At 47.2% G+C, this 27,956-nt stretch overlaps 1 protein-coding gene across 3 annotated transcripts in view; it reads right to left on the bottom strand.

The window, feature by feature from the left end:
* Positions 1-4,233: 4,233 nt before the first annotated feature.
* The window catches only part of MUC2 (mucin 2, oligomeric mucus/gel-forming), an 84,682-nt gene continuing 60,959 nt past the window's right edge, over positions 4,234-27,956 (bottom strand). For all 3 annotated transcript variants that reach the window (XM_068147781.1, XM_068147782.1, XM_068147783.1), the window contains 18 exons: positions 25,603-25,907; positions 23,708-23,882; positions 22,482-22,729; positions 20,999-21,182; positions 20,360-20,564; positions 18,594-18,772; positions 17,252-17,321; positions 16,182-16,282; positions 15,985-16,016; positions 15,650-15,827; positions 15,066-15,170; positions 13,658-13,698; positions 11,010-11,132; positions 9,744-9,842; positions 8,551-8,679; positions 7,792-7,831; positions 6,968-7,097; positions 4,234-4,733 (listed from right to left, as the gene is read on the bottom strand). In XM_068147781.1, coding sequence (XP_068003882.1) covers positions 4,556-4,733; positions 6,968-7,097; positions 7,792-7,831; positions 8,551-8,679; positions 9,744-9,842; positions 11,010-11,132; positions 13,658-13,698; positions 15,066-15,170; positions 15,650-15,827; positions 15,985-16,016; positions 16,182-16,282; positions 17,252-17,321; positions 18,594-18,772; positions 20,360-20,564; positions 20,999-21,182; positions 22,482-22,729; positions 23,708-23,882; positions 25,603-25,907 — 2,522 coding nt within the window. In that variant the 3' untranslated portion in view covers positions 4,234-4,555. The remainder of the gene's footprint in view (positions 4,734-6,967; positions 7,098-7,791; positions 7,832-8,550; positions 8,680-9,743; positions 9,843-11,009; positions 11,133-13,657; positions 13,699-15,065; positions 15,171-15,649; positions 15,828-15,984; positions 16,017-16,181; positions 16,283-17,251; positions 17,322-18,593; positions 18,773-20,359; positions 20,565-20,998; positions 21,183-22,481; positions 22,730-23,707; positions 23,883-25,602; positions 25,908-27,956) is intronic.

The following is a 27,956-nucleotide window of genomic DNA, read 5'->3' as shown; positions in this document are numbered from 1 at the left end:
CACTACTGCTCTCTTTGTAGGCATACACAGCTAAAGCTTCTTTCCTTTGTTTCTCTCCAAAAGACTTAGCTGCGGTGTTCTCTGCTGGGAAATGTTTATTCTGTTCCATTTTGTCACCCAGTTCCAATGGAAGTAAAGGTGCAAAGTAAACTGCAAAGTAAACTGCAAAGTTCTAAGGTGACTAGGAGTGCAGAAAGGGCTGGAGGTTTGACATGTACAGTTTGACCTGGAACTGCCAAGCACTTGTGAGCAAGAAGTCACTGACACTGCCCACTTGGGAACCTGCTTATGGGCAGCACTGGCCCAGCACCTATCCTGATGAGGCTGCTCTGATCCAGAGCACTCCTGGGAGCACCACCCTCTGCATGCCTGTAAATTCATCTCAGAGTGATTATTTCTCACTGCTTACTTAGGAGGATGCAAGTGTCTGTGGGCAAACAGCAGCATTCTTTTATTCTCAGGGGTAAAAGCCTCTGCTTGATGAAGCACAGACTCCCTTTTGGAGGCAGCTTGCCTTTTTTTGTGTCCAAAATGATTTTGCATTCATAGCCAGAGACTGCCCTGTAGTGGTGAAGCCAAAATTTGCAGCCTCACTGATTCTCAGGCAGGATCTTTTGCCTCCCTTCTGTCAAAGTAGTCAGCCCATCAGAAAAAGGGACACAAGAGGCCTTCATTACAGAGTGGAAGAAAAACCTGAAGAAAGGATTTTCATCTGCATCTGGGTGGAGGCAATGCCAGGCACAAATCCAGGTTGGGCAGGGACTGGCTGGAAAGCAGCCCTGAGGAGAGGGACTTGGGGGTGCTGGGGGAGGAGAAGCTCAACCTGAGCTCTCAGTGTGCACTTGCAACCCAGAAAGCCAATCAGATCCTGGGCCACATCAAGAGAAGTGTGGCCAGCAGGGCAAGGGAGGTGATTCTCCCCCTCTGCTCAGCTCTGGGGAGACCCCACCTGGAGTACTGCCTCCAGTTCTGGAGCCCCTATGACAAGAGGGATCTGGAGGGGCTGGAAGGTGTCCAGAGAAGGGCCAGGAGGATGAGCAGAGGGCTGGAGCACCTCTCCTGTGAGGACAGACTGAAGGTCTCTCCTGAGCCTCCTCTTCTCCAGGCTAAGCAACCCCAGCTCCCTCAGCCTCTCCTCACAAGGCTGTGCTCCAGACCCCTCCCCTGCCTCATTGCCCTTCTCTGGACACATTCAAGTGTCTCAATGTCCTTCTTAAATTGAGGGGCCCAGAACTGGACGCAGGACTCAAACTACTTTGGGTAACCCTGAGAAGGAAGACTTCCTTTTCTGTGCGCACATTTTTGCTCATCTCTCTCTAGACAGGGTTGATGCACAGGGGAAAGGCAGCTGATGTCATCTGTCTGCACTTGGGTAAAACATTTGACACTGTCCCCCACAACATCCTGGCCTCTGAAAGACATGGATTGGATGGGTGGACCACCCAGTGAAAAAGGAATTGGCTTGATGGTTGTACTCAGAGTGATAGCCAATGTCTTGGCAACTACATGGAAACAGGAGTGGTGCTCCTCTGGGCTTGTAATGGGGCTGGTGCTGTTTATCTTCTTTGTTGGTGGCATGGACAGGGGGATCTTCACAGAGAGAGTAATTGGCCATTGGAATGTGCTGCCCAGGGAGGTGGTGGAGTCACCATCCCTGCAGGTGGTCACAAAAATATTGGATGTGGCACTTGAAGCCATGGTTTAGTTAGTCATGAGGTGTTGGGTGACAGGTTGGACTTGATGATCTCTGAGGTCTTTTCCAACCTTACTGATTCTATGATCAAGGCACCCTCAGCATGCTTACCCCTGACACCAGGCTATGTGAGGTGGTCAACATGCTGGAAGGAAAAGATGTCACCCATGTCACCCAGAGGGCCCTTTGAGAGGCTTGAGAGGTGGGCCAGTGCCAGTCTGATGAAATTCAATAAAACCAAGGACAAGGTCCTGCACCTGGGTCAGGGCAACCCCAAGCATAAGTACAGGCTGACAGATGAGTGAATGGAGAGCAGTCCTAAGGAGAAGGACTTGGGGGTGCTGGGGGGTGAAAGGTTGGACCTGAAGCAGTAATGTGTGCTCACAGCCCAGCCCCAGTCATGTCCTGGGCTGATCCCCAGCAGCATGGGCAGCAGGGGCAGGGAGGGGATTCTGTCCCTCTGCTGTGCTCTGCTGAGACCCCCCCTGCAGTGCTGGGGCAGCTCTGGAGCCCTCAGCACAGCCAGGGACCTGGTGAGGCAGGGCCAGAGGAGGTCACAGCAATGCCGGCAGGGCTGGAAGCCCTCTGCTGGGAGGCCAGGCTGAGAGAGTTGGCCTTGGGCAGCCTGCAGAGGAGAAGGCTGCAGAGCATCTTAGAGCAGCCTTCCAATACCTGAAGGTGGCTACAGGAGAGCTGGAGAAGCACTTTTCACAAAGGCATGGAGTGACAGGATGAGGGCAATGGCTTCACACTGGAAGAAGCTGGATTTAGATTGGACACTAGGAGGAAATTCTTCTCCATGAGGGTAGTGAGACACTGGGACTGGGTTCCCAGAGAAGATGTGGAGGTTCCAAGCCTTAAAGTGTTGAAAGCCATCTTGGCTGGGACCTTGAGCAACCTTGTGTAGTTGGAGTTGTCCCTGCCCTGTGTCAGGTGGGCTGGAACTAGATGATATTTCAGGTACTTTCCAACCCAAACCATTCTTTGGCATTGTTCTGGCAGCCAGCATCAACTTCTGCCACACCTTATGTGTTGGGAGCTTTAGATAGTCCTCCTGATGCTTCAGTTTTTAAGGAGCCAGAAACAGAGCTTAAGACTTAGGGAACAAGTCAGGTGACTTAGAATACATAGAATAAAACAGGTTGGAAGAGACCTTCAAGATCATCACATCCAACCCATCAACCAATCCAACACCACCTAAACAACTAACCCATGGCACCAAGCACCCTATCAAGTCTCCTCCTGAGCACCTCCAGTGATGGTGACTCCACCACCTCCTCGGGCAGCCCATTCCAATGGGCAATCACTCTCTCTGTGTAGAACTTCTTCCTAACCTCCAGCCTAAACCTCCCCTGGCACAGCCTGAGACTGTGTGCTCTTGTTCTGGTACTGGATGCCTGGGAGAAGAGACCAACATCTGCCTGTCTACAACTTCCCTTCAGGTAGTTGTAGAGAGCAAGAAGATCACCCCTGAGTCTTCTCCAGGCTAAGCAACCCCAGCTCCCTCAGCCTCTCCTCACAGGGCTGTGTTCCAAACCCCTCCCCAGCTTTGTTGCCCTTCTCTGGACACCATCCAGCAAGTCAACCTCCTTCCTAAACTGAGGGGCTCAGAACTGGACACAGGACTCAAGGTGTGGCCTAACCAGTGCTGAGCACAGGGCACAATGATTTCCCAGCTCCTGCTGGCCACACTCTTCCTGATGCAGGCCAGGATGCCCTTGGCCCTCTTGGCTGCCTGGGCATACTGCAGGCTCATGTTCAGCCTACCATCAACCAGTACCCCAAGGTCCCTCTTCACCTGGCTGCTCTCAGCCACTCTGACCCCAGCCTGTAGCCCTGCATGGGGTTGTTGTAGCCAAAGTGCAGAACCTGGCACTTGGATGTGTTCAATCTCCTGCCCTTGGCCTCTGCCCATCTGTCCAGCCTGGCAAGGTCCCTCTGCAGAGCCTCTCTACCCTCCAGCAGATCAACTCCTGCCCCCAGCTTGCTGTCAGCTGCAAATTCACTGCTGATGGACTCAATGCCCTCATCCAGATCATCAATGAAGATGTTAAAGAGCACAGGGCCCAGCACTGATCCCTGGGGCACTCCACTGGTGCCTGGCTGCCAGCTGGCTGTGGCACCATTCACCACCACTCTCTGGGCTCAGCCTCCAGCCAGTTCCTAACCCAGCTCAGAGAGCTGCTGTCCCAGCCAGGGGCTGACAGCTTGGCCAGCAGTATGCTATGGGGGGACAGTGTCAAAGGCCTTGCTGAGGTCCAGGCAGACCACATCCACAGCCTGCCCCACAGCCCCCAGGCAGTCACCTGATCATAGAAGGAGCTCAGGTTGGTCAGGCAGCACCTGCCCTTCCTAAATCCATGCTGGCTGGGCCTGATCCCTTGGCCATCCTGTAAGTGCTGTGTGATTGCACTCAAGATGACCTGTTCCATGATCTTGCCTGGCACTGAGGACTTCCTGTAACATCAGGTGGATCTTGTCTCATCTTTTCAAACTCAGGCTCATCAAGACCACACGTGAATAAGTCCAAACCCCCTGTGTTTCGAGAGATGCTTTTTTAATCATTCAGAGGAAATGAGGTGATTATAAAAGGCCCCAGAAGGCCATGCACCACCAGGAAGAATACAAATTTGTGTCCTTCTTTCGTCCACAAATAAATAGAGCAGCATTAACAATGCACAGAGAACAATCAGGGTACAGAAACCAGGCAAATGCAAAGGTCAGCATGAGCCAAGGAAGAAGAGAATGGTGCATAGGCCTTTTAGATCACCGTTGAAGGTTATTTCTCCTTCGTTTTGAGGCTAAGCTGATGGCCCTCCTGAGGCGATTCAGAGTGCGCGCAGTGTCATTTTCTTCCCTGCTCTACTTCCTCTCTGTGGTTTGGCACTCAGTGTCTTGACAGCTGCAGCTCTCCACATACATATACGTATGTGTGATGGTGTCCCCTTCGGGGCATTGCAGTGTCACTTCCTTCGTTGTAGTCTCTGATTCCCTGCAGCAGGAACAGCTGTGGTCCATGGAATTGGCCTCAACAGAGTACCTGTTAAGATAGGAAACAGCAGCGTTACCCGGTGCCAGCAGCAAGGAGCAAATGAGGCACAGAACTCCTGTGACAGGTTTGGAATAAAACCATAGAATCACTCGGTTTGGAAGAGACCTTTAAGATCACAGATTCACAGAATCAACCAGGTTGGAAGGGACCTCCAAGATCATCAAGTCCAACCATTCACCCAACCCTAACTAATCAACCAGACCATGGCACTAAATGCCCCATCCAGGCTCTTCTTAAACACCTCCAGGGACACTGGCCATACCCCCTCCCTGGGCAGCCCATCCCAAAGGGCAATCTCTCTGTCTGTGAAGAACTTCTTGCTAAGATCCAGCCTAAACTTCCCCCTGCCCAGCTTGAGACTGTGTCCTCTTGTTCTGGTGCTGGCTGCCTGGGAGAAGAGACCAACCCCCAGCTGGCTGCAACCTGCCTTCAAGCAGTTTAACCCAGCACTGCCAAGTCACCACTAACCCACAGCCTTCAGCCAACACCTACATATAATTTAAGACCTGTAGAAGAGCCACAGCTGTGGCTAATGCAAGTGCTGAGCTCCCATGACAGAGCAGCAGTTATCACAATGTGCTTTTAAAATTCATTGCATTTCCTGAGACTTCCTTCTGCCAAACCGATTAGTCCTAGAAAAAACACCCAGGGAGTTCTATGAGCTCAGCTTCCCTAAGGAAGTGCTGAAGGATGTCCACAATTAAAGGCAGATGAAGCCCTGACCTGAATAAGGAAACTGTGTAGGTGAGTGGCTGTAATGCCATCTACAGTGGCATCACATCCATCAGTTGGCTACAAGGGTTATGGTTGCCTCCCATGAATCCCAGTGCACATCCCAGTACTAACAGGAAGGGGAAGCACCAGCTCTCTCCATTCCCATCTCACACTGAAGGATTGTTTGCAGCCTTGTGCTCATCAGCTTCCCAAGCACCATTCCTAACCAGGCTATAAACTGTGTCAAGACTCCTCCTTTGCTCATGTTTGTGTGCAGAGGCAAGACTCTAAGCTGCTAAGGGATTTCCACACACTGATATCCCCCTGGCTAATGGGGGATCAGCCTGAGATTGGGACAAAAGGCAATGGTTTGAAACTCAAGTAGGGGAAATTTAGGTTGGACATCAGGAGGAAGTTCTACACAATGAGGGTGGTGAAACCATGGAACAGGTTGTCCAAGGATGTGGCTGAGGCCTCAATCCTGGAGACATTCAAGATAAGACTTGATGTGGCCTTGGGCAGCCTGCTCTAGCTGGAGATGTCCCTGATGCCTGCAGGGGGGTTGGAGAAGATGTCTTTTGAGGGTCCCTTCTAATCCAACACACTCTGTGAATCAGCTTTGTCCCATGTAATATGCCCTGTGGCATATTCAGTGACAGCTTCTTTGAGGAGCAAGAATCCTATTCCTCCTGTGTTTTAGTAGCTCAGTCCCAGGTGTCCTACTAGCCACTTTCTTAGAGACATTTCCTCATGGAGTCTCCTGTTTCAGAGAAAATCCTAGAGTGAAACTACTCTACTAACACCACTCCTACAGCACTGCTTTTCTAACTTCTTTACTGGGCAAAAACTGTGCAATGTTTGACTCTTCCTTTAAAGGATGTAGGACCATTTCATTTTGGATGTTAGTCTTTGAGAAGCAGCTTTTCAGTTTAGGGACATCAAGCCTGGCTGCTCTCCGGGCTCCTTCCCACCACAGGAAATAATCCATGTTGTGGTGGTTTCAAGCCAAGATGATCTGACACAAATGACAGCTGGACATTAATGGATGAGTAGACCTTATAATATAATGGTCCAGGATGGAAGGGACCTCCAGAGGTCATCCAGTCCAACCCCCTCTACAGTCAGCAGGGACATTCCCAACTAGATCAGGCTACCCAGCACCTTCTCAAGCCTCACCTTGAACATCTTGAGGGAAGGAGCCTCAACTACCTCCCTGGGCAACCTATTGCAGTGTTTCACCACCCTCATGGTGCAGAACTTGTTCCTAACATCCAATCTAAATCTGCCCTTCTCTAGTTTGAAGCCCATAACAATGTCATACACTTCTCTGCTCTGTATTAAAACAAAACAACTGTTCAGTCACAGACTTCACAACTTTATGCCCATGACATGGCAAGCAGGTTCCAGGTCTTCTACCATTCTGTAGCCTACCTATTTATTGTTCCTTTTATATAAACAAGCTCAGTGCCAGCAGGGCTGAAATCTCATTGTTCTATCAGTTTACTCACATGGAGAAGGTTCCACATGTTCCTTCACACTCAGTCATGACAACTCTCTCCAGAGAGCGGCAGCCCTGGTAGACGATGAAGTCAGTCCTCTGGCGGACAGAGCACGGCGTGGGGCTATCCAGAGGTGCACCTGCAGGGAAAGAGCAGAAAACACTTCCAGTGAAATAGCTCCAGGATCTCCCTGCAGCTCAGCACTCTCTGGGCTTCACTTATTCACTTAAGGTATTGTCTTTGGTGCTCTTTCTGCTTTGGTTTAAACTTGCCTGGAGACATCAGACTACTGGTTATAGAAGTGACTGTTTGAATAGAATCATGGAATTGTCAGGGCTGGAAGGGACCTCAAGGCTCAGCCAGTTCCAACCCCCCTGTTGTGGCCAGGGACACCTCACACTACAGCAGGTTGCTCACAGCCACATCCAGCCTGGCATTTAAAGCCTCCAGGGATGGGACTTCTACCATCTCCCTGGGCAACCTGTGCCAGTGTCTCACCACCTTGTGGTGAAGAACTTTGTCCTACCATCCAATCTGAATCTACCCATTTCTAGTTTTGCTCCATCCCCCCCAGTCCTATCACTCCCTGACACCCTAAAAGTCCCTCCCCAGCTTTCTTGTAGCTCCCTTCAGATACTGAAGGCCACAAGAAGGTCTTGTGGAGCCTTCTCTTCTCCAGACTGACCAGCCCCAACTCCCTCAGTCTGTCCTCATAGGAGAGGTGTTTCAGCCCTCTAATCATCCTCGTGGCCCTTCTCCAACCTCTGTGGTTGGAAAATGGCTGATTCAAGAGGAAAACTCATTCCCTGTGCTGTTGGCTCAGGTATACTTACAGGTCCTGCAGCAACCGTTGGGCAAGAATGTGATGGTTCCCTAAAAGAACAAAGAAAGAGGAGAAATTATATTATTTTCTTTCCCTGTATTAAGGAGGCTTTTAGGGCAGTAACTGAGGAGAGCAATTCCTCAGCAGCTGGAAACAATCAAAGTAAACTGCATCATTATTCTTGTTCCCCATATTAAGGAGGCTTTTAGGGCAGTAACTGAGGAGAGCAGCTGGAAACTACCAAAGATATCTGTAGCACTGGTCTGAATAGTCCAGACTTGAAGACTATCAGTCTGCAAAGGATTGTGATAATAAAGATAATACTTTGAAGGAACTCTACAAAGTTGCCATTGTACATTTTTTCCCCCTCAGAATCAAACCTAAAAACTATTTTCTGGGAGATGTTTGTATCTGAAGGGTGGTACTGGCAGCCTACAGGGGGATCAGCTTGTAGCATTCAAGAGAACTTGGTTCTTGTAGAGACTGCACAGAGCAGTCAGCAAGGAGTCTGTGTCTCAGCCCTGAGCAGTGTTTTGGCTTCTGAGAGACAGCTGCCAGCTACAAGCCTTGAATTCTCACCCATATCTCTTATTTTATGCACCCTAAAGATCTGTGCAGGGTGCAGCAGAAACTTCTGTCCTGGGGACTGGGAAACTTCAGTGAGCGGTCATCAAGAGCTTAACCGGCCTTCCGTTGCTAGTTAGGTGTCTGAACCGGGCTGAAGCCATCTCTGCACTGAGTAGAGGGTAAGTTTTCCCTGCTCACTTACAGGTTTGCAGCTTTCCTCACTGAATGCTGGGCAGGTGATCTCAGATGTGGAGGAGATGAACTGGTCGTGGAGGTTTATACAGCTATAGATGGTGCAGTTGTTTTGAGGATCGTTTTTGAACTCCCCAGGCTGCAAGCGAAACACAAAATGCAATAAGGAAAGGTGAAGGGAGCTCAGACAGAAATTTTCCTGCCCTCTGACAATTACTTTCCTCTGACTTCCCAGTCAAATCTTTTTAGGTTAAGAGCCACTGGAGGTACAGATTCTCATATGTCTTGCAGTATGCCATAGGTGAAGAGAATCTTACCCAGATTTCCCTTGGAAAACATAAATCCCTCTAAAGTTTGTTGAGTACATTAAAGTTGTAAACAAAATCATCCATGCCCAGGGTGAGCTAAACTGTTATGTGGTAATTAAGAACAATCCTAAACTTCCACCCTACAGGGGCATTTCCTACTCATTTCCTACTCAGGCCTTACTGGTGCTTTTCAGCACTCAGACATCAAACAACACAGCAAAGGCCAAGCTTCCAGAGCACGCAAGGAAAACCCTTCCAATGGGATTGGATTCCAGGAAGAGCCTCCCAGGAAACTTGATTTCCTGAGTCCTTCCTTCAGGCCAAAAAACCTTGGAGATAGGCTTTGCTTTAGGTAAACCTTTGGCCTTTCAGGTGCAAAGTTGCACTAAGCCTTAGCCCTGGCAAGGAGATGTTCCCTCTCTGAAAGGGAGAACTGACAATCATAGACTCATAGAACAGTCTGGATTGGAAGGGACACCCAAAGGCCATCTACAACTACCTGAAAGGTGGTTGTAGCCAGGAAGGGATTGGCCTCTTCTCCCAGGCAACCAGCACCAGAACAAGGGGACACAGTCTCAAGCTGTGCCAGGGGAGGTTTAGACTCGAGGTGAGGAGGAAATTCTTCACCGAGCGAGTCATTCGTCATTGGAACGGGTTGCCCAGGGAGGTGGTGGAGTCATCGACCCTGGAGGCGTTCAAGGGGAGATTGGACGTGGCACTTGGTGCCATGGTCTAGTCATGGGGTCTGTGTTGATAGGTTGGACTCAATGATCCTCGAGGTCCTTTCCAACCTAAGTGATACTGTGATACTGTGTGATACTCCTAGCCCCTCTGCAGTCAGCAGAGACATCCTCAACTAGATAAGGCAGGGATGTAAGGTGTAGAGCATACTTACACTCAGGATGAGGTTGGAGTCGTTCTGTGCGTGTATAACACACTTAGTCTGCACACATTTTCCACAGCATTCACCATTCTCTGCCTGAAGCTCATAGCCCTAGGAATTAGAAATGAAAGCACTGTGATAAATGCATTTTTGAGGAATCAATAACAAAATACTAACCCATTCATAGATTGGGTTCAGGCCTTTCTGTGTTCCAACCCAGTGGGAGACAAGTAATAAAAGCAGACAACTGATGGAATAAATTGAAAGGCTGTGATAAATAAGCCTAATAATTAAATATCATTCCATTGATCACAGAATGGTTTGCCTTGGAAGAGACCTTAAAGATCATCCAGTTCCATTTCCCCTTGCCATGAACAGGGACACCTTCTACTAGATCTGGTTGCTCAGAGACCCGTCCAACTTGTCCTTGGGCATTTCCAGAGAGGAGGCATCCACAGCTACTCTGGGCAACTTGTGTTAAGCTGCTCCCATGCATCACCACCCTCACAGAGGAGAAATTTCTCCTTATTTCTAATCTAAAGCCTACCCTTTTTCAGTTTAAAGCCATCACCCTTTGTTCCCAGTACAAACCCTTGTAAAAAGTTTGTTCCCAGTTATCTGATCAGTCCCTTGAAGCACTGAAAGGCCACCAGGTCTCCCTGGAGCCTATTCTTCTCCAGGCTGACCAAGACCAACTCTCTCAGTCTGGCTTCACAGCAGAGCCCTCCCAGCATTGCTATGTCCTCCTCTGGCCCCACTCCAACAGATCCCTGTCTAAGCTGTGCTGAGGGCTCCAGAGCTGCCCCAGCACTGCAGGGGAGGTCTCAGCAGAGCACAGCAGAGGGGCAGAATCCCCTCCCTGCCCCTGCTGCCCATGCTGCTGGAGATCAGCCCAGGACATGGCTGGGGCTGGGCTGTGAGCACACATTGCTGCCTCATATCCAACTTTTCACCCCCCAGCACCCTCAAGACTGTCTCCTCAGGGCTCCTCTCCATCCACTCATCTCTCAGCCTGTACTTATGCTTGGGGTTGCCCTGATCCAGGTGCAGGACCTTGCACTACAGAAACTCCCCAGCTAATCCTGCCAACATGCACTGAACACTGCAAATTACACAGGCAGGCTTCACACAGCAGACTGCTCCAGGAGAGTTGGTACCCACACTGGGTTTGAACTCCACCGTTCTGCCTCTTGTGCTTTGCTTACATCACTCATTAACCAAACTGCTTTCCACACACATGGCTGGTTTGGGGGTTTGTTGTTTCAGTTTGTCACTTACTGGCTGACAAACTGTGTTGCACGGAACGTATTCACACGAGATGATGTTCAGCTGCGTGCTGGAGTTCACATTGCTAGTGCAGACACAGTTCTGGCACTTGTCAACAAAGACTGAGGAATTAGGCTGGAAATTTGAAGGAAGCAAACAAAGATTAATATATTAGTGGTATATTAATAAGGCATGACACCATGTGACAGACATTTCTGAATTTAGTTTAACTTGTGTCTTTACTGCAGCCTTACACAGCACTGACAAACTCTGATATTAAACCTAGACAAAGCCTAAACCTAGACAAATCCTAAGCCTAGACAAATCCTAAACCTATACAGCCTTACACAGCACTGATAAACTCTGATATTAAACCTAGACAAATCCTAAATTAGACAAATCCTAAATCTAGACAAATCCTAAATCTAGACAAATCCTAAACCTATACAGCCTTACACAGCACTGATAAACTCTGATATTAAACCTAGACAAATCCTAAAAGTAGACAAATCCTAAGCCTAGACAAATCCTAAACCTAGACAAATCCTAAGCCTATACAGCAATGATAAACTCTAATACTAAACCTAATCAAATCCTAAGCCTAGACAAGTCCTAAGCCTAGACAAATCTTAAACCTATACAGCCTTATACAGCAATGATAAAACTCTGATATTAAACCTATACAAATCCTTAGCCTAGACAAATCCAAAGCCTATACAGCTTTATACAGCAATGATGAACTCTGATATTAAACCTAATCAAGTCCTAAGCCTAGACAAATCCTAAGCCTAGACAAATCTTAAACCTATACAGCCTTACACAGCACTGATAAACTCTGATATTAAACCTAGACAAATCCTAAATTAGACAAATCCTAAATCTAGACAAATCCTAAATCTAGACAAATCCTAAACCTATACAGCCTTACACAGCACTGATAAACTCTGATATTAAACCTAGACAAATCCTAAAAGTAGACAAATCCTAAGCCTAGAGAAATCCTAAATCTAGACAAACCCTAAACCTATACAGCCTTACACAGCAATGATAAACTCTAATACTAAACCTAATCAAATCCTAAGCCTAGACAAATCCTAAGCCTAGACAGCTTTGTACAGCAATGATGAACTCTGATATTAAATGTAGACAAATCCTAAGCCTAGACAAATCCTAAACCTAGACAAATCCTAAGCCTATACAACAATGAGAAACTCTAATACTAAACCTAATCAAATCCTAAGCCTAGACAAGTCCTAAGCCTAGACAAATCTTAAACCTATACAGCCTTATACAGCAGTGATACACTCTGATATTAAACTTATACAAATCCTAAGCCTAGACAAATCCTAAATCTAGACAAATCCTAAATCTAGACAAATCCTAAACCTATACAGCAATGATAAACTCTAATATTAAACCTAGACAAATCCTAAGCCTATACAGCTTTATACAGCAATGATGAACTCTGATATTAAACCTAGACAAATCCTAAGCCTATACAGCAATGATAAACTCTAATACTAAACCTAATCAAATCCTAAGTCTAGACAAATCCTAAGCCTAGACAAATCTTAAACCTATACAGCCTTATACAGCAATGAGAAACTCTAATACTAAACCTAATCAAATCCTAAGCCTAGACAAATCCTAAGCCTAGACAGCTTTATACAGCAATGATGAGCTCTGATATTAAACCTAGACAAATCCTAAGCCTAGACAAATCCTAAACCTAGACAAATCCTAAGCCTATACAGCAATGAGAAACTCTAATACTAAACCTAATCAAATCCTAAGCCTAGACATGTCCTAAGCCTAGACAAATCTTAAACCTATACAGCCTTATACAGCAATGATAAACTCTGATATTAAACCTAGACAAATCCTAAGCCTAGACAAATCCTAAGCCTATACAGCTTTATACAGCAATGATGAACTCTGATATTAAACCTAATCAAGTCCTAAGCCTAGACAAATCCTAAGCCTATGCAGCAATGATAAACTCTAATACTAAACCTAATCAAATCCTAAGCCTAGACAAATCCTGAGCCTATACAGCTTTATACAGCAATGATGAACTCTGATATTAAACCTAGACAAATCCTAAGCCTAGACAAATCCCAAGCCTAGACAGGCCAATATTAGACCCATACAGCCCTACATTTAAACTATCAACCCTCTATTAAACCCACCAGCCCTATATTAAACCCATATAAACTCAGATATTAAAATGACAGGTATCATAAAGAAACCAGCTGCTAGACCAAAGAGAATTTACTAAGATCTAAATCTGGTCAGAATAATACTTTGTACAAATCTTTCCAGTTTTGAAAGCAGGGTCTTAAAAGTGCAATCATGTCATAGGTTGGGTTTTTAATCAGCTGCTGTTGTTCAAGGCCATCCTGCCTCCTGCTGACAGTTCATGTGGCCTGACTCAACTCTAACCCCAAACCTCTCTCTGGTACAGACCTGCAAACAGTTCTTCAGCCTTTCAATCTGTTCAGGAAATATTTGGACTTTGTGTAATTGGTGAACTCCTGATGGGAACTTAAACATTTCTGAAGCACTGATTGTATTAGACAAAGCTGCTCACAGCCCTCCTGATAAAGTACCCTGAGTAGTCTCTTAATCATTTTCAGAAGACTGTTGAAATAGGAACTTACCAAGAACTCAGCATTCTCATGAACACAAACTCCCTTGGGAACTGTTAACAAGCAAAGAATTAGATGGTTACAGAGAGGAAGGAACAAAAAGAGGTCTTCACCCCACTCTAGTTCTCTAACACTCCAACTCATTTCTTCCACAATGCTTATGGTCAAATGCATTGCTTGTTCCCCATTTCTGGTAGCAGATCTGACACATGTGAAGTATAAGAACAAATACTGCACGTGCAATATGTAGGCAGTGCAGTGCTTAGCCAAGAATGGCCACTTCACAGGTGCCAGTCATGTTTTGATTCAGAATACAGAATTAACCAGGTTGGAAAAGACCTCAGAGATCATCAAGTCCAACCTATCACCCAGCACCATCTGATCAACTAAACCATGGTTCCAAGTGCCTCATCCAGTCTCCTCTTAAACACCTCCAGTGATGGTGACTCCACCACCTCCCTAGGCAGCACATTCCCATGGCCAATCTCTCTTGCTGGGAAGAACTTCTTCCTAACCTCCAGCCTGAACCTCCCCTGGCACAGCTTGAGACTGTGTCCTCTTGTTCTAGTGCTGGGTGCCTGGCAGAAGAGACCAACCCCCACCTGGCTACAGCCTCCCTTTAGGGAGTTGTAGAGAGCAAGAAGGTCTCCCCTGAGCCTCCTCTTCTCCAGGTTAAGCAACCCCAGCTCCCTCAGCCTCTCCTCACAGGGCTGTGCTCCAGACCCCTCCCCAGCTTTATTGCCCTTCTCTGGACACCTTCCAGCAACTCGAATTCTTTCCTAAACTGTTGAGCCCAGAAGTAGACACAGGACTCAAGGTGTGGCCTCAGCAGTGCTGAGCACAGGGCACAATGACCTCCCTGCTCCTGCTGGCCACACTCTTCCTGGTGCAGGCCAGGATGCTATTGGCCTTCTTGGCCACCTGGGCATACTGCTGGCTCATGTTCAGCTGCTGTCAACCACTACCCCCAGGTCCCTTTGTGCCTGGCTGCTCTCCAGCCACTCTGATCCCAGCCTGTAGCACTGCCTGGGGTTGTTGTGGCCAATGTGTAGAACCCAGAACTGAGATGTGTTAAATCTCGTGCCCTTGGACTCAGTTGCTAAGACCAAAAGCCATCTTTGCAAAGCTACCTTTCTCCTGGAGATGCTGACAGGAACTTTTTACCAGCCCCAGTTGGTTCTGTACTTGTTCTTACAGGTACTTAGAACCAGGAAAACCGAACTTGAGCCACTCATACTGTGTCTGATTTTGTAGTTATTCACCATAAACAGTGTTAGTGGTAACTTCTTAGTAGATGTTGTCTGTGTTTGTTACCCCCTTTCAACAGGCTATTGCATGCTTATTGCATGTCTAACTAGGTGTGATGCTAATTATATCATAGGTAATGCTAATCAGAGTAATATGTTTTCAAGGGACTTACCACACTGGTACACAGGACAGCACTTGCCACTGGGAATATAAGATTGAACTTCAAACCCTAGACTACACTTGGGAGCTGTAGATGTGCACAGGCTTGTGTTGCATTCTGAAAACAAAGCAAAATAAGAAAGGGAATGAGCCAGAAAGCACATTTAATCACAGCTGCTAGAGACAGGCATCTAGCAAAGCATGTTAGATAGACTCCCCACTGCTAGGGAAGAGTGCAGGTCCTCCAGGTGCTAAAACAGTATCACAGCTCTTGGCAGAGAAGTAGGGGACAGTAGTTATTCTCTTTAAGGTTGCAGGTAACTGCTGCAGAATGAAAACCCACGTAGAATTCCATACTCTATCTGCATTTTACTTGAATAAAAAGTGGTCCTGAGCTACAGGTTCAGTTATATTGAGTCAGTGCAGTATTCACCCTTATTTTCCCTAACACTAGGCAAGCTGAATTTAGAAAGCATGGGGAAAGATCCTGTCTTGTGACTCCCTGCTGCAGGTCTCTGGTGCTAGCCTACTTTAGTTCTCTTTTCCTTTCTCTTCCTAAAAGATACAGAAAGAGTAGAAAGAAAAGTATAAACTTACTGCAGGAGTTGATGGGGCAGCAAGCATCTTCCGAGTTGACCACAGCGACCTTATAGAAACCTTCTCCATCACAAGCGGTCTGCTCTTGTGCAGGACATGTATGAGGCGCACACACAATGCCGTTTCCACCTTCCAGGCAAATGCAGTCCTGACAGTCCACTGTAAACCTTTCCCCAAACTGTTGTTAAAGAAAAAGGGAGTGATTACATGGTCACCAGTTAAAAAGAACAGCAGTAAAAACAGAAATGAAAAGCTGAGAGAGCCCAAAACAAAGACCACTCTCCTCTCCCCACCTTCAACCTCTACGTGAAAGGCAAAAGCACATAGCAGCCTACCTCTCTCGGTATCATGTCCATTCCAACACAGCCTGTGAAAACACCAACACAAATCTCCATTACCATCCATATAACAGTAGACATCTCCTCCATATGTTGCTTGAGTGCTGCCCAAAACCTGATCTATGTTGCATACATGAGAAGGAAACAACAAGGCAGAAGCCAGCACAGCCTCCAAGTGAAGCAGTAAGACTCACCGCAGGTTTTGACGCAGACATCTATGCTGGAGTCATAGAGCATAGTTCCATTGGGACAGAAGCAGCCTTCCACTTGCTTAGTGGAAGTTTGATTTTGTGAACTGCATGAGACAAAATATTGCAAGGAACACTGTTACTGTCACAGGCAGGCAGTGGAGGATTGTGCCAAACAGCCTCTCACTGAAGGCAGCGTGGCAAATGATGTGCACATAGAATCATCATAGAACTCTCAGGGTTGGAAGGGACCTCAAGGATCATCCAGTTCCAATGCCCCTGCCATGGACAGAGACACCTCACACTAGAGCAGGTTGCTCAGAGCCACATCCAGCCTGGCCTTAAACCTCCAGGGGTAGGGCTTCTACCACCTCCCTGGGCAATCTGTTTGTGAAGAATTTCTTCCTAAAGTTACAGAAGTGTCTATTTCTTCTTCCTACCAGTTATAGAAGTGTCTATTTAAATAGAATCATAGAATTGTCAGGGTTGGAAGGGACCTCAAGGATCAGCCACTTCCAATCCCCCTGCCATGGGCAGGGACACCTCACACTACAGCAGGTTGCTCACAGCCACATCCAACCTGGCCTTTAAAGCCTCCTGGGATGAGGCTTCCACCACCTCCCTGAGCAACCTGTGCCAGTGTCTCACCACCTCGTGGGGAAGAACTTCTTCCTACCATCCAATCTGAATCTACCCATTTCTAGATTTACTCCATTTCCCCCAGTCCTATTAATCCCTGACACCCTCTCCAGCTTTCCTGTAGGCCCCCTTCAGATACTGGAAGGCCACAAGAAGGTCTCCTCAGAGCCTTCTCTTCTCCAGACTGAACAACCTCAGCTCTCTCAGTCTGTCTCCATAGGAGAGGTGCTCCAGAGGTGCTCTGTCATTTCAGGATGGTCAGCATTCAGGTCTGTTGTCACCAAACAACATGAACACTAGAGGCAGCCAGATTGAGGATCAAGAGACCAGTGGTACCAAATTTGACAGTTTATGAGATGACAAGAGGCTGTTGTCTCTCATCCACCTGTGACTGCAGGGTGCTAAGAGCCATGAGTAACTGTGAAGGAATTATTTACCTTGATTTGCAGGTTGTCTCTTGAATAGGACCACATGCTCTGTATTCTTTCTCTGAGGGACACGTATAAGCTGGAAGGGGAGAAAAGAAGAAAAGGGAGGAAGAGCTCAGTAAGATTATATAAAAGCCCTGGGACCTCATGCTAAGAAATTAAAGACTGGTGACTCATTTGCTTATGCACCTTTGACAATCTTGAGAAGCAAAGGAAAAATCAGCCCCAAACCCCAGATATCAGACTCACATCTCTCTATTTTATGCCATTTAGCCACCAGCACAATTTACATTAAGGAGGTAAAGTAAAGAGTCTACATCTCAACCACTCTATCTTTTTTCCATAATTTTGGTCTCTTTTGCCCAATTTCTCAAGGGAAAAGTGTATCTTTACCCTCTGTCATCTTCTGACTGCATCCAGAACAGGTTTAGGTAGGATATTAGGAACAATTTATTTCCTGCAAGAGTGGCCAGGGATTGGAAGAGGCTGCCCAAGGATGTGATGGAGTCACCATCCCTGGAGGTATTCAAGGAATATGTGGCCATGGCTCTTAGGGACATGGCTTGATGGCTGTGGTGGTGTTGGGTTGATGGTTGGACTTGGTGATCTTAGAGGTCTTTTCCAACATTTATGGTTCTGATTCTATGAAAACAAGTAACTAAATACAGAATGGAATGGAATGGAATGGAATGGAATGGAATGGAATGGAATGGAATGGAATGGACCAGGTTGGAAAAGACCTCAGAGATCATCAAGTCCAACCTATCACCCAACACCATCTAAGAAACTAAACCATGGCACCAAGTGCCTCACCCAGGCTCTTCTTCAACACCTCCAGGGATGGGGACTCCACCACCTCCCTGGGCAGTACATTCCAGTGGCCAATCTCTATTTCTGTGAAGAATTTCTTCCTAACATCCAGCCCAAACCTTCCCTGGTGCAGCTTGAGACTGTGTGCTTTCATTCTGTCACTGCTTGCCTGTGAGAAAAGACCAACCCCCACCTGGTTACAGCTTCCCTTCAGGGAGTTATAGAGAGCAAGAAGGTCTCCTCTGAGCCTCCTCTTCTCCAGGCTAAGCAGCCCCAGCTCCCTCAGCCTCAGAAAGCTGCCTGTGTGCAAACAACTGTCTCTTGTTACAGATGTTTCTGGCACAGTCAAGAGATTTATATTTTTGCTTCCCAATAATAAATGCTTCCCATTGCTCAAAGATGTTGCCTGTAAAATACCTTGCAGAAAGCAGGAGGTGTGATCCATTGGTGTCACCACTGCTTGGGCAGCGATATGACTCACCATTAGGACATGCCACCTAAGCTTCCCTACTAATTCCAAGACAAATGGCCAAATACTTACAGCAGACACCATTGGTGTGACTTCTCCAGTCAATGCACACATTTTGATCAGCACAGGTGGCAGCATAGATCTGCAGACTTGAGCATTCCAGGTCTAAGTTGGGCAGCGCACAGCTATCAAACACGCAGGCTGCATAGTACTTGTCCGGGTTGACGGCACCGTGGCATGGCTGAAACACACTAGAAGCAGAAACAGTTCTCATGGTTAGTGTGGCACTTTCCAGCCTTTAAGAAAAACACCCCACAGAGTTGAGTCCTCCAGGAGGACCAGAAAAGACAAGCAATGGATTGGAAAATTGTAATGTTGTTATTCAGTGCCATAATTCTGCTGTCATAGAATCACAGAATTGTCAGGGCTGGAAGGGACCTCAAGGATCAGCCAGCCCCAACCCCCCTGCCATGGGCAGGGACACCTCACACCACAGCAGGTTGCTCACAGCCACATCCAGCTTGGCTGCAAAAACCTCCAGGGATGAGGCTTCCACCACCTCCCTGGGCAACCTGTGCCAGGCTCTCACCACCCTCATGGGGAAGAACTTCTTCCTAACATCCAATCTCAATCTCTCCACTTCTAGTTTTACTCCATACCCCCCAGTCCTATCAATCCCTGACACCCTAAAAGGTCCCTCCCCAGATTTCTTGAAGCCCCCTTCTGATACAGGAAGTCCACAATTAGGTCTCCCAGGAGCCTTCTCCTCTCCAGCCTGCACAACCCCAACTCTCTCAGGCTGTCTCCAGAGCAGAGCACCTCCAGCCCTCTGCTCATCCTTGTGGCTCTCCTCTGGACACCTTCCAGCACCTCCAGAGCCTTCCTGTAACGGAGGCTCCAGAACTGGATGAAGTGCTCCAGGTGAGGTCTCACCAGAGCAGAGTAGAGGGGGAGAATCCCCTCCCTGTCCCTGCTGGCTATGCTTCTCTGGATGCAGCCCAGGATGTTACTGGTTTTCTGGGCTGCAAGTGCTCACTGCTGGCTCCTGTTGAGCTTCCAATTACAATATCTGAAGGGGGCTACAGGAAGGTTGGGGAGGGACTGTTTGGAAGGGCCTGAGGGGATAGGACGAGGGACAATGGTTTGAAAGTGGAGGAGGGGAGATTTAGATAGGACATCAGAAGGAAGTTCTTTACATTGAGAGTGGTGAAATACTGACAGAGGTTGTCCAGGAATGTGATTCAGGGCCCATCCCTGGAGACATTCAAGATCAGACTTGATGTGTCCCAGGCACTAGCCTGATCTTGTTGGAGGTGTCCCTGCAGACTGCAGGGGGGGTTGCACAAGATGCCCTCTGAGGGTCCCTTCCAACTTAATGCAATCTGTGAATCTGTGACACATGCTTAACATTTTCTCCCCTCAGCTACAAAACACTCTGACACCAGCATCTTCTGTCCAGGACAGAATGTTACCAAGTGGAACCATGACCTACTTTTCTAAAGAGATTACTTTGATTTCTTCTTTTTCTCAGTACTGACATGCCATTCCAAAATGAAGATTCACTTGGGCTGTTGTCTCCTGAGTGAGTGTGGGGAAAGGCAACAGCACAGGACAGTGGAGGGCAGAGAATGTAGAACATGAGAGTATCAAGAACAGTTGATGTAGTAACCAGAAGGTTGGAATCAAACTATCAGCAAAGAATGACACCGAGAAACAGTAAAAAGAACAGAAGCAACCCACACAGTAATAGCTAGAAGCACTTTATACAGAGAAATGAAACCTCCAATTGCCACCTAATTTGAGGAGAGAAGGCTTCCAGCCCCCAGAGGAATGCCTACCTTCCCCGGAGCAGCTCACAGATGGCAGATTCTTTGCAAGGCTGCACCGTGGTTATGCTGGGTGACTTTGTAGGAGATAATCCTGGAGAGCACTGTGGTTTGGAGGGATCAACAACTTGCCAGTGATCTCCCATGGTTTCACAGTTTTCTGCAAGCATCCCATTTGGCATCATGCAGTCATCTGCAGTATTGTTATTGCAGGTACCTAGAATGGAAGAGGGGAGAAGGATTCAGTATCTGAAGGGGGCCTACAGGAAGGCTGGGGAAGGACTTCTCAGGATCTCAGGGAGTGATAGGACTAGGGGGAATGGAATGAAGCTGGAGGTGGGGAGGAAGTTCTTCCCCATGAGAGTGGTGAAGCCCTGGAATGGGTTGTCCAGGGAGGTGGTTGGGGCTCCATCCCTGAAGGTGTTTAAGGCCAGGCTGGCTGAGGCTGTGGCCAGGCTGATCTAGTGTGGGGTGTCCCTGCCCATGGCAGGGGGGTTGGAACTGGATGATCCTTCCAACCCTGACTGATAGTACGATACTATGATTCACTCACACATTTGTTATCAAATTCCACTCATCCTTCTGGCAGGGCTGTCCTTTCCCTCTTTGTGGTTTTCTGACAGCACCCAAATGACCAGAGTAAGCCCTTACCACACTGTCCTTGAGTGTTGTTGCCAAACAGGCTGTAGGGCATCTTGATGGAAAAGGACAAGCCATTGTAGGTCACATTCATCTTCAGTTCAGGGATTTCCACCACGCTGTTTATGCCTGACTTGTAGATGAGCACACCAAATTTCTTGTAAGGCAAAGCCACTTGCTGTTTGTTTACTGTCACCTAGTTAACAAAAGAAACCAGAAGGGAGGCATGTTTAGTTTGGCTCTAGAAAACAACTGACTCCTTCATTAGCTTGCGTTGGAGACAGAATGTAAAGGCCTCAAGTTGCACCAGGGGAGGTTTTGGTGGGACATGGGAAGAAACTTCTTCACTGTTTTCAAACATTGGAACAGGCTGCCCAAGAAGGTGGTTGAATCCTTAGCCCTGGAAATCTTTAAAAGAGGCAGGGATGTGGTGCTGAGGGACATGGTTTATCACCAGCCTTGGTAGTTAGATGATCTCTTGAGGTCCCTTCCAACCTCTAATATACTGTGATACTGTGACACCTGTGATAATGGTTGGGATATATGATCTTAAAGGTCTTCTCCAACCAAAATGATTCTAGGATTCTAATGTGCTTTTAGTTTGAAATAAGTGTCCCTTTTATGTTACAAACTTCTACTCTGAGCCAAAAAGAAAAGGCTTATCAGCACCTGATAACCTAGGCTAAAACTCAGAGTTTCAGCCAGCTAAATTCCAGCACTCAACAGGTTTATTGGAATGACTGTGGCACCAAGGACACCTTGTGACAATGCAACAGAAAATCCTCCTAAATTCCTAGTGCACACAGGCATAACTTTCATTACATAAAGGGAGCATACTTGTAGAAAGATGAAAGAAATAAGCCAAAATCTGTATTATTCATTTAAATCTATATGGAGCTAACACTACTGCTTTTACTCAGCAATAGTAGATCTACCTTGAGTCCTGTGTCCAGTTCTGGGCCCCTCAGTTTAAGAAGGACATTGAGAGACTTGAAGGTGTCCAGAGAAGGGCAACGAGGCTGGGGAGGGGTCTGGAGCACAGCCCTGTGAGGAGAGGCTGAGGGAGCTGAGGTTGCTTAGCCTGGAGAAGAGGAGGCTCAGGGGAGACCTCATTGCTGTCTACAACTACCTGAAAGAAGGTTGTAGCCAGGTGGGGGTTGGTCTCATCTCCCAGGCAACCAGCACCAGAACAAGAGGACACAGTCTCAAGTTGTGCCAGGCAAAGTTTAGGCTGGCAGTGAGGAGAAAGTTCTTCCCAGAGAGAGTAATTTGCCATTGGAATGTGCCATTGGAATAGCTATTGGTGAGCTTTGAGGCTGCTCTCCTTTGTGCTCAACAGCCACAGGTCTCTTTGCTTTTCCTTCTCACAGAGATGCTCCAGGCCCCTCAGCAGCTTTTTAGACCATTTTTTTTCTTTAACACTGTGAATATAATGATCAGGCAGATGCTGTATGAATCTTTCAGGGAAGAACCCAAAGGTGTCATCCTTGCTTACCTCCACTTCCATAGTGTTTGGTGTGACGGTGGCCATGCGCACTTCCTGAGTCTCGTGCCTCACAATGAGGGTCCGAGGACAGGAGACCACATCCCTTGTATCACAGTGGTAGTTATCAATGTAGACACCAAAGTTGTCCACTTTCTTGTTAATCTCTTCCACCAGGACATAGGTACAGTTTCCTTGGAAGCTGTAGTACAGTCCATCAAAAGTCATGTAGTGGGGGTCTCCCCAGCCAGTGCAGTAGCCTAGGAAAGCATAGAGCTGGCTTAGCTCCTTGTGGCAAGGTACCAAGAGCAGATCAGACAACAAAGGGAATCTGTAGGTGTGGGATTCAGCTCATCTGATTTTAAGGAGTTCAGTTTCTGAAGTGTGCATGTCAATGCATTGGATCATTAGCTCATTATCTAGGACATCCGTAGCAGAGAAAAAGAGGCCCTCCTCAGGGCACAGCTCGTCTGACACCTCTGACAGACAGCTGAGAACAGGATCAACTGCAGTTTAGGTAAGCCTTTATCCATAGTCTGAACAAGGCACTGCTGTGTAGACTTCTAGCCTAGAGATAGCTGCATCTGGACATTTCAATCCTGCTTAGGGAGGCCAGTTTATTCCACTAATGCAATAGTTACTTGGAAATGATGGCAAATTAAGTAAAAGCCCCCAGTTAGCTCAGAAAACACAATGAAGCACTCCAGACAGACCAACACTAGAAATCTGAGGGCCACAGCCTTGTGAGATACTTGTCTCCTGATAAATGTTGTTGCTCTTGACAGAAGTATTGCTCCCACAGGAGACCTATGAGGAGAGGCTAAGGGAGTTGGGGTTGCTTAGTCTGGAGGAGACTCAGGGGTGACCTTATTGCTCTCTACAACTACCTGAAGGGAGGTTGTAGACAGGTGGATGTTGGTCTCTTCTCCCAGGCAACCAGCACCAGAACAAGAGGACACAGTCTCAAGCTGCATGAGGGGAGGTTTAGGCTGGATGTTAGGAAGAAGTTCTACACAGAGAGAGTGATTGCCCATTGGAACGGGCTGCCTGGTGAGGTGGTGGAGTCACCATCATTGGAGGTGTTCAGGAGACTTGATGGGGTGCTTGGTGCCATGGTTTAGTTGATTAGGTGGGTTGGATTAGTTGATAGTTTGGACATGATGATCTTGAAGGTCTCTTCCAACCTGGTTTATTCTATTCTATTCTATTCTAAAATATTCCACAACATAAGTACTTACAGTCACACTCCCAGTGCCAGCAGCATCCATCGTCATCAATGACTTGCACAGGAGAAAGCCCGTTGGCACATGTAGGCTTAGGAGGTGGATCACAGACCACAGGAACCACTTGGATTTTATCATCTTCTATACACACTGCCTTAATGCATTCACAGAGCCACCATGTCTCTCCTGGCTGTGTGTGGAAAGAGAGGAGAAGGGGGAAGAGAAAGAGAAACCTTATGAAGCAGTCAGACTGACCACACTTACACCTGAACATCCTTTACAAAGATTTAAAGTGCCATATGTATTGACCATGTTTTCCCCACCAGAAGCCTGAAAACTGGAAGGTAGTGCAGCAGTCAGCACCATCAAGGCCTGGAAGATGAGGTAGCACTGCTGAGAGCTGCTGAGTGAAAAGCATCACTCACACAACTTGAGCCAGCAAGCTGAAGGGGGAATAGCCTACTTTAGTTTCAGCTAAAAATGAGGTGTCTCACCACTTAGACTCCCTCTCTAATGAACAGTGAGAGACACTGGTCAAAACCAGTGATCAATAGATGATCAATCCCCTTCTATGAATTCCTAGAACAGATAAACAGCTAAAGCTATAGTGACTACCAGTTCTTTGGTGAGTAATGTCCAAGCTGATTACTTACATGCATTGCGGTTGCATGCACTTTTTCTATCTCCCATCAGTTTTTCAGCTAGGTATCATTTTTATCCCTGCAGACCTACTGAGCAAGTTGGTAGACACCTGAGCTATGAGGAGGCATTAGAAATGTGCAAGGTATTAGCTTGGCTGGATCACAGGTGGATCAGAGGTGGAGGGTTCAAATTTCACAAGCACTGGAATGTGATGATCTGTGTCAGACCTCTCCTGAAGCCAGCCTATGGCCAAGTATGACTCACTCCAAACACAGACTAGTTCAGCCTTCTGGTTTCTTGTTGGGCTGCACTTTAAGCACACACACAACTTCTCCACACAAAAGCAGAGACAGAACTACTTAGGCTACCTCCTCATCAAAGTTACCCCACAATAATAAGAAACACTGAACCATTCTTCACTGAAAGGGTTCTCAAAGTCTGGAGCAGGATCCCCAGGCAGGTGGTTGAACCCTGCCATCACCCCAGTCCCTGGAAGTGTTTAAAAGAGGTAGAGTTGTGGTGCTGAGGGGTATGGTTTAGCACCAGACTTGGCAGAGTTAGAGAATGGTGGGACTCAATGATCTTAAAGGTCTTCTCCAACCAAATTAGTTCTAAGATTCCTAACTCACAGAATCACAGAATCAACCAGGTTGGAAAAGACCTTTGAGATCGTCACTCCCTGAAGAAAGCTATCCTTGAAGAACAAATAGAAGGTTATAAGCTATCAAACTGACTATCATAGAATATTAGAGGTTGAAGGCACCTCCAGAGATCATTGAGTAAAACCCCCCTGCCCAAGCAGGATCAGCTAGGGTAGGTCACACAGGAAGGCATCCAGGCAGGTCTCGAAAGTCTCCAGAGGAGGAGACTCCACAACCTCTCTGGGCAGCCTGTTCCACAGCTGCACAGTAAAGAGTTTTCTCCTCTTATTGAAGTGGAACCTCCTGGGTTCCAGCTTGTACCCATTGTTCCTTGTCCTGTTAGTGGTCAGCACCAAAAAGAGCCTGGTACCTTCATCCTGACACACATCCCTCAGGTATTTATAGAGATTGACAAGATCCTCTCTCAGCCTTCTCTTCTCCAGACTAACCAGTCCCAAGTCTCTCTTCACTGGAAGTCACAGTGACATCCAAGAGAACAAGAAGAAATTGCATGGAGCGATACTTCTCCATCCAGATTAACGTCCACCCCACATTTCTGCCCTTGACATGATGTGCCTCATCTCCACCCAAAGCACAATGCTAAAACAACTCACAAAAGCCACTTACCACATAAGATTCATCGGGTGAGATAGTACAATTCTTTCCAGGAGTGGTTGGTGGTGAAGATGTAGTTGTACTGTGTGGAGTAACTGTACTCGGAGTAGAAGTTCCTGGGATGGTGACTGCACTTGATGTGGTGGTTGGCCTAGAAGTAGTAGTTGAGATGGTGGTGGTGGTGGTGGTGGTGGTAGAAGTGACTGTACCAATGCTGCTAGAGGTTGTTCCTGAAGTGGTGGTAATAGATACTGTTGGAGTTGTACCAGAGGTGGTGACTTGCTCTGAGGTGGTTTGCTCTGGCGTTGTTGTAGCCCCTAAAGCAAGGAGAAAACACCAAGGGGTTTTTGTTAAGTGGGCAAATGGTGCTTGCTATGAATTTCAGTTGCTAATCAGCAATTGCTAATCAGCAACTGAAATTCAGCAAAGTTAAGCATAGGGTATTTAGAAAGGAATGAAGCAGAAACTGTTTTATTAATGGCTTTTGCATACCAGAGTCATTAAATAACCTCCTACCACCTGCACAGAAATCTTTATGTAAACCCTTCATCATCAGTCTGTCCTGGATGGAAGAGCTGTCTGCAGTGTTAACACTGCAGAGAAGAGCAGGGGAATTCACTGAGCTGATCAGTGAACTCTGCTTAGTTCTGTATTGCTGTCATACCTCATCCCATGGATAAGCCACTCTTCCTTGTGCTGCTTCTTGCCAGCATTGCTTATCTGATGACTCTGGGCAGCTGCTAGAGCAATCTGTGGTCTATACCTAGCTCCCAGGCCTTTAAGACTACTCACAAGCTACTTTAGCATTCTAGGAACCCAAAAACCACTCTCCTGTTTTTCTTTCTTCTTGCACATGGCAGACAGTTTTTGTTATAGGCCCTAACACAGGCTCCTCAGGGGCTAGCCTCAGAGACATCTGTTTGTGCTTTCACCACACAATGTAGTAAGCAAGTAGCAGGGAAGCAGCCTGTGTGTTAGAAGAATGCAATCATAGTGCTGGAAGTCAGGAGTATCACAGAATTACAGAAGAGTCTGGGTTAGAAGTGACCTCCAAAGCTCATCCAGTCCAACGCCTCTGCAGTCAGCAGGGACATCCTCTACTAGACCAGGCTGCCCAGAGCCCTGGTGAGCCTCACCTTGAATATCTTCAGGGATGGGCCCCAACCACCTCTCTGGGAAACCTGTTCTAGTGTTCCAGCACTCCCATGGTGCAGAACTTATTCCTACCATCCAATCCAAATCTATTCTTCTCTACTTTGAAGCCACTGCCCCTCGTCCTATTACTACAGGAGGAAGCAAGATACACTGCTTCAGCCCACACTGTCCACTAGGACAGTCCTTCAACTGCAGTTAACTCACATTTGTGTGAGGATAGGCAAACTCCTTCGTGGTCAGAAGGAAACAGAACAGGTGATGTACTGTCACACAGGCAGGTTCACTGGGATGTTAGAGAGTCAAAGCATCATCTGGCTTCCCAGCTGCATGCAGACAGCTGGAGAATGATTCTTATGGGAATACTGGGAAAAGCCAGCTGCACAGAGCGTTGGTCTGTGGCAAGAGGTAAACCTCAGTCTGAATCCTTTTCCTAAATCCTGCCAGGGAAAACCTTCAAGGCTTCCTACAGCCAGCAATGGCCACAGAGGCAATACAAGAAAGGGAAGAAAGCCTGCCAAACAGAGCCTGAAATGACAGTGCCACAAAACCAGGCCCCACTTCCACTCCACACCACAGGTCCTGCTGAGTACATTTGCTCCAGCTGAAGGACAATGTCCAACAGAAGCAAAAGCAAGATTCCCCCTCCCTTCAGAGCCTGCCTCAGGCAGAGAAACAGGAATGAAAACACTCCTGATGTTCCCACTAATCAGAGGAATGGAACTGAGAACTAGAACCATGTTGTGCAATATCCCGCCTATCAAGAGGTCAGTGCAGAACCTGCTCTACTCCATACCCATAAGAGCCCACCTGGAATACTACATCCATCTCTGTGGTCCCCTGTACAAGACACACATGAAACTCGACAGCCAGGTCCAGAAGAAGGCCAGAAAAATGATCAGAGGTCCAAAACACCTTCCCCAGCAAGAGAGGCTTAGAGAGTTTGCGTCATTCAGCTGGAGAAGGGAAGGCTCCAGGGAGACCTTATTGCAGCCATTCAACAGATAAAAAGAAACCAGTCTTTTACTGCAGCATGTAGAGACAATATAAAGGCCAATAGCTTTGAACTCAAAGCTCAGGGATTTAGAATGAATGCAAGGAAGAGATATTTTGTGATGGGTGTGGTGAGACTCTGGAAAAGGTTGCGCAGAACATTATGGATGTCCCAGCTCTAAAAGCATTCAAGGTCAGGTTGAATGGAGCTCTGAGCAACC

This window comes from Melanerpes formicivorus, unplaced genomic scaffold (assembly GCF_026170545.1).
Source record: "Melanerpes formicivorus ecotype bairdi unplaced genomic scaffold, bMelFor1.0.p_v2 SCAF_16, whole genome shotgun sequence".
Taxonomy (NCBI): domain Eukaryota; kingdom Metazoa; phylum Chordata; class Aves; order Piciformes; family Picidae; genus Melanerpes; species Melanerpes formicivorus.
Note: the sequence above shows the minus strand (reverse complement) of the source record. Positions and strands in the feature narration are given on the sequence as shown.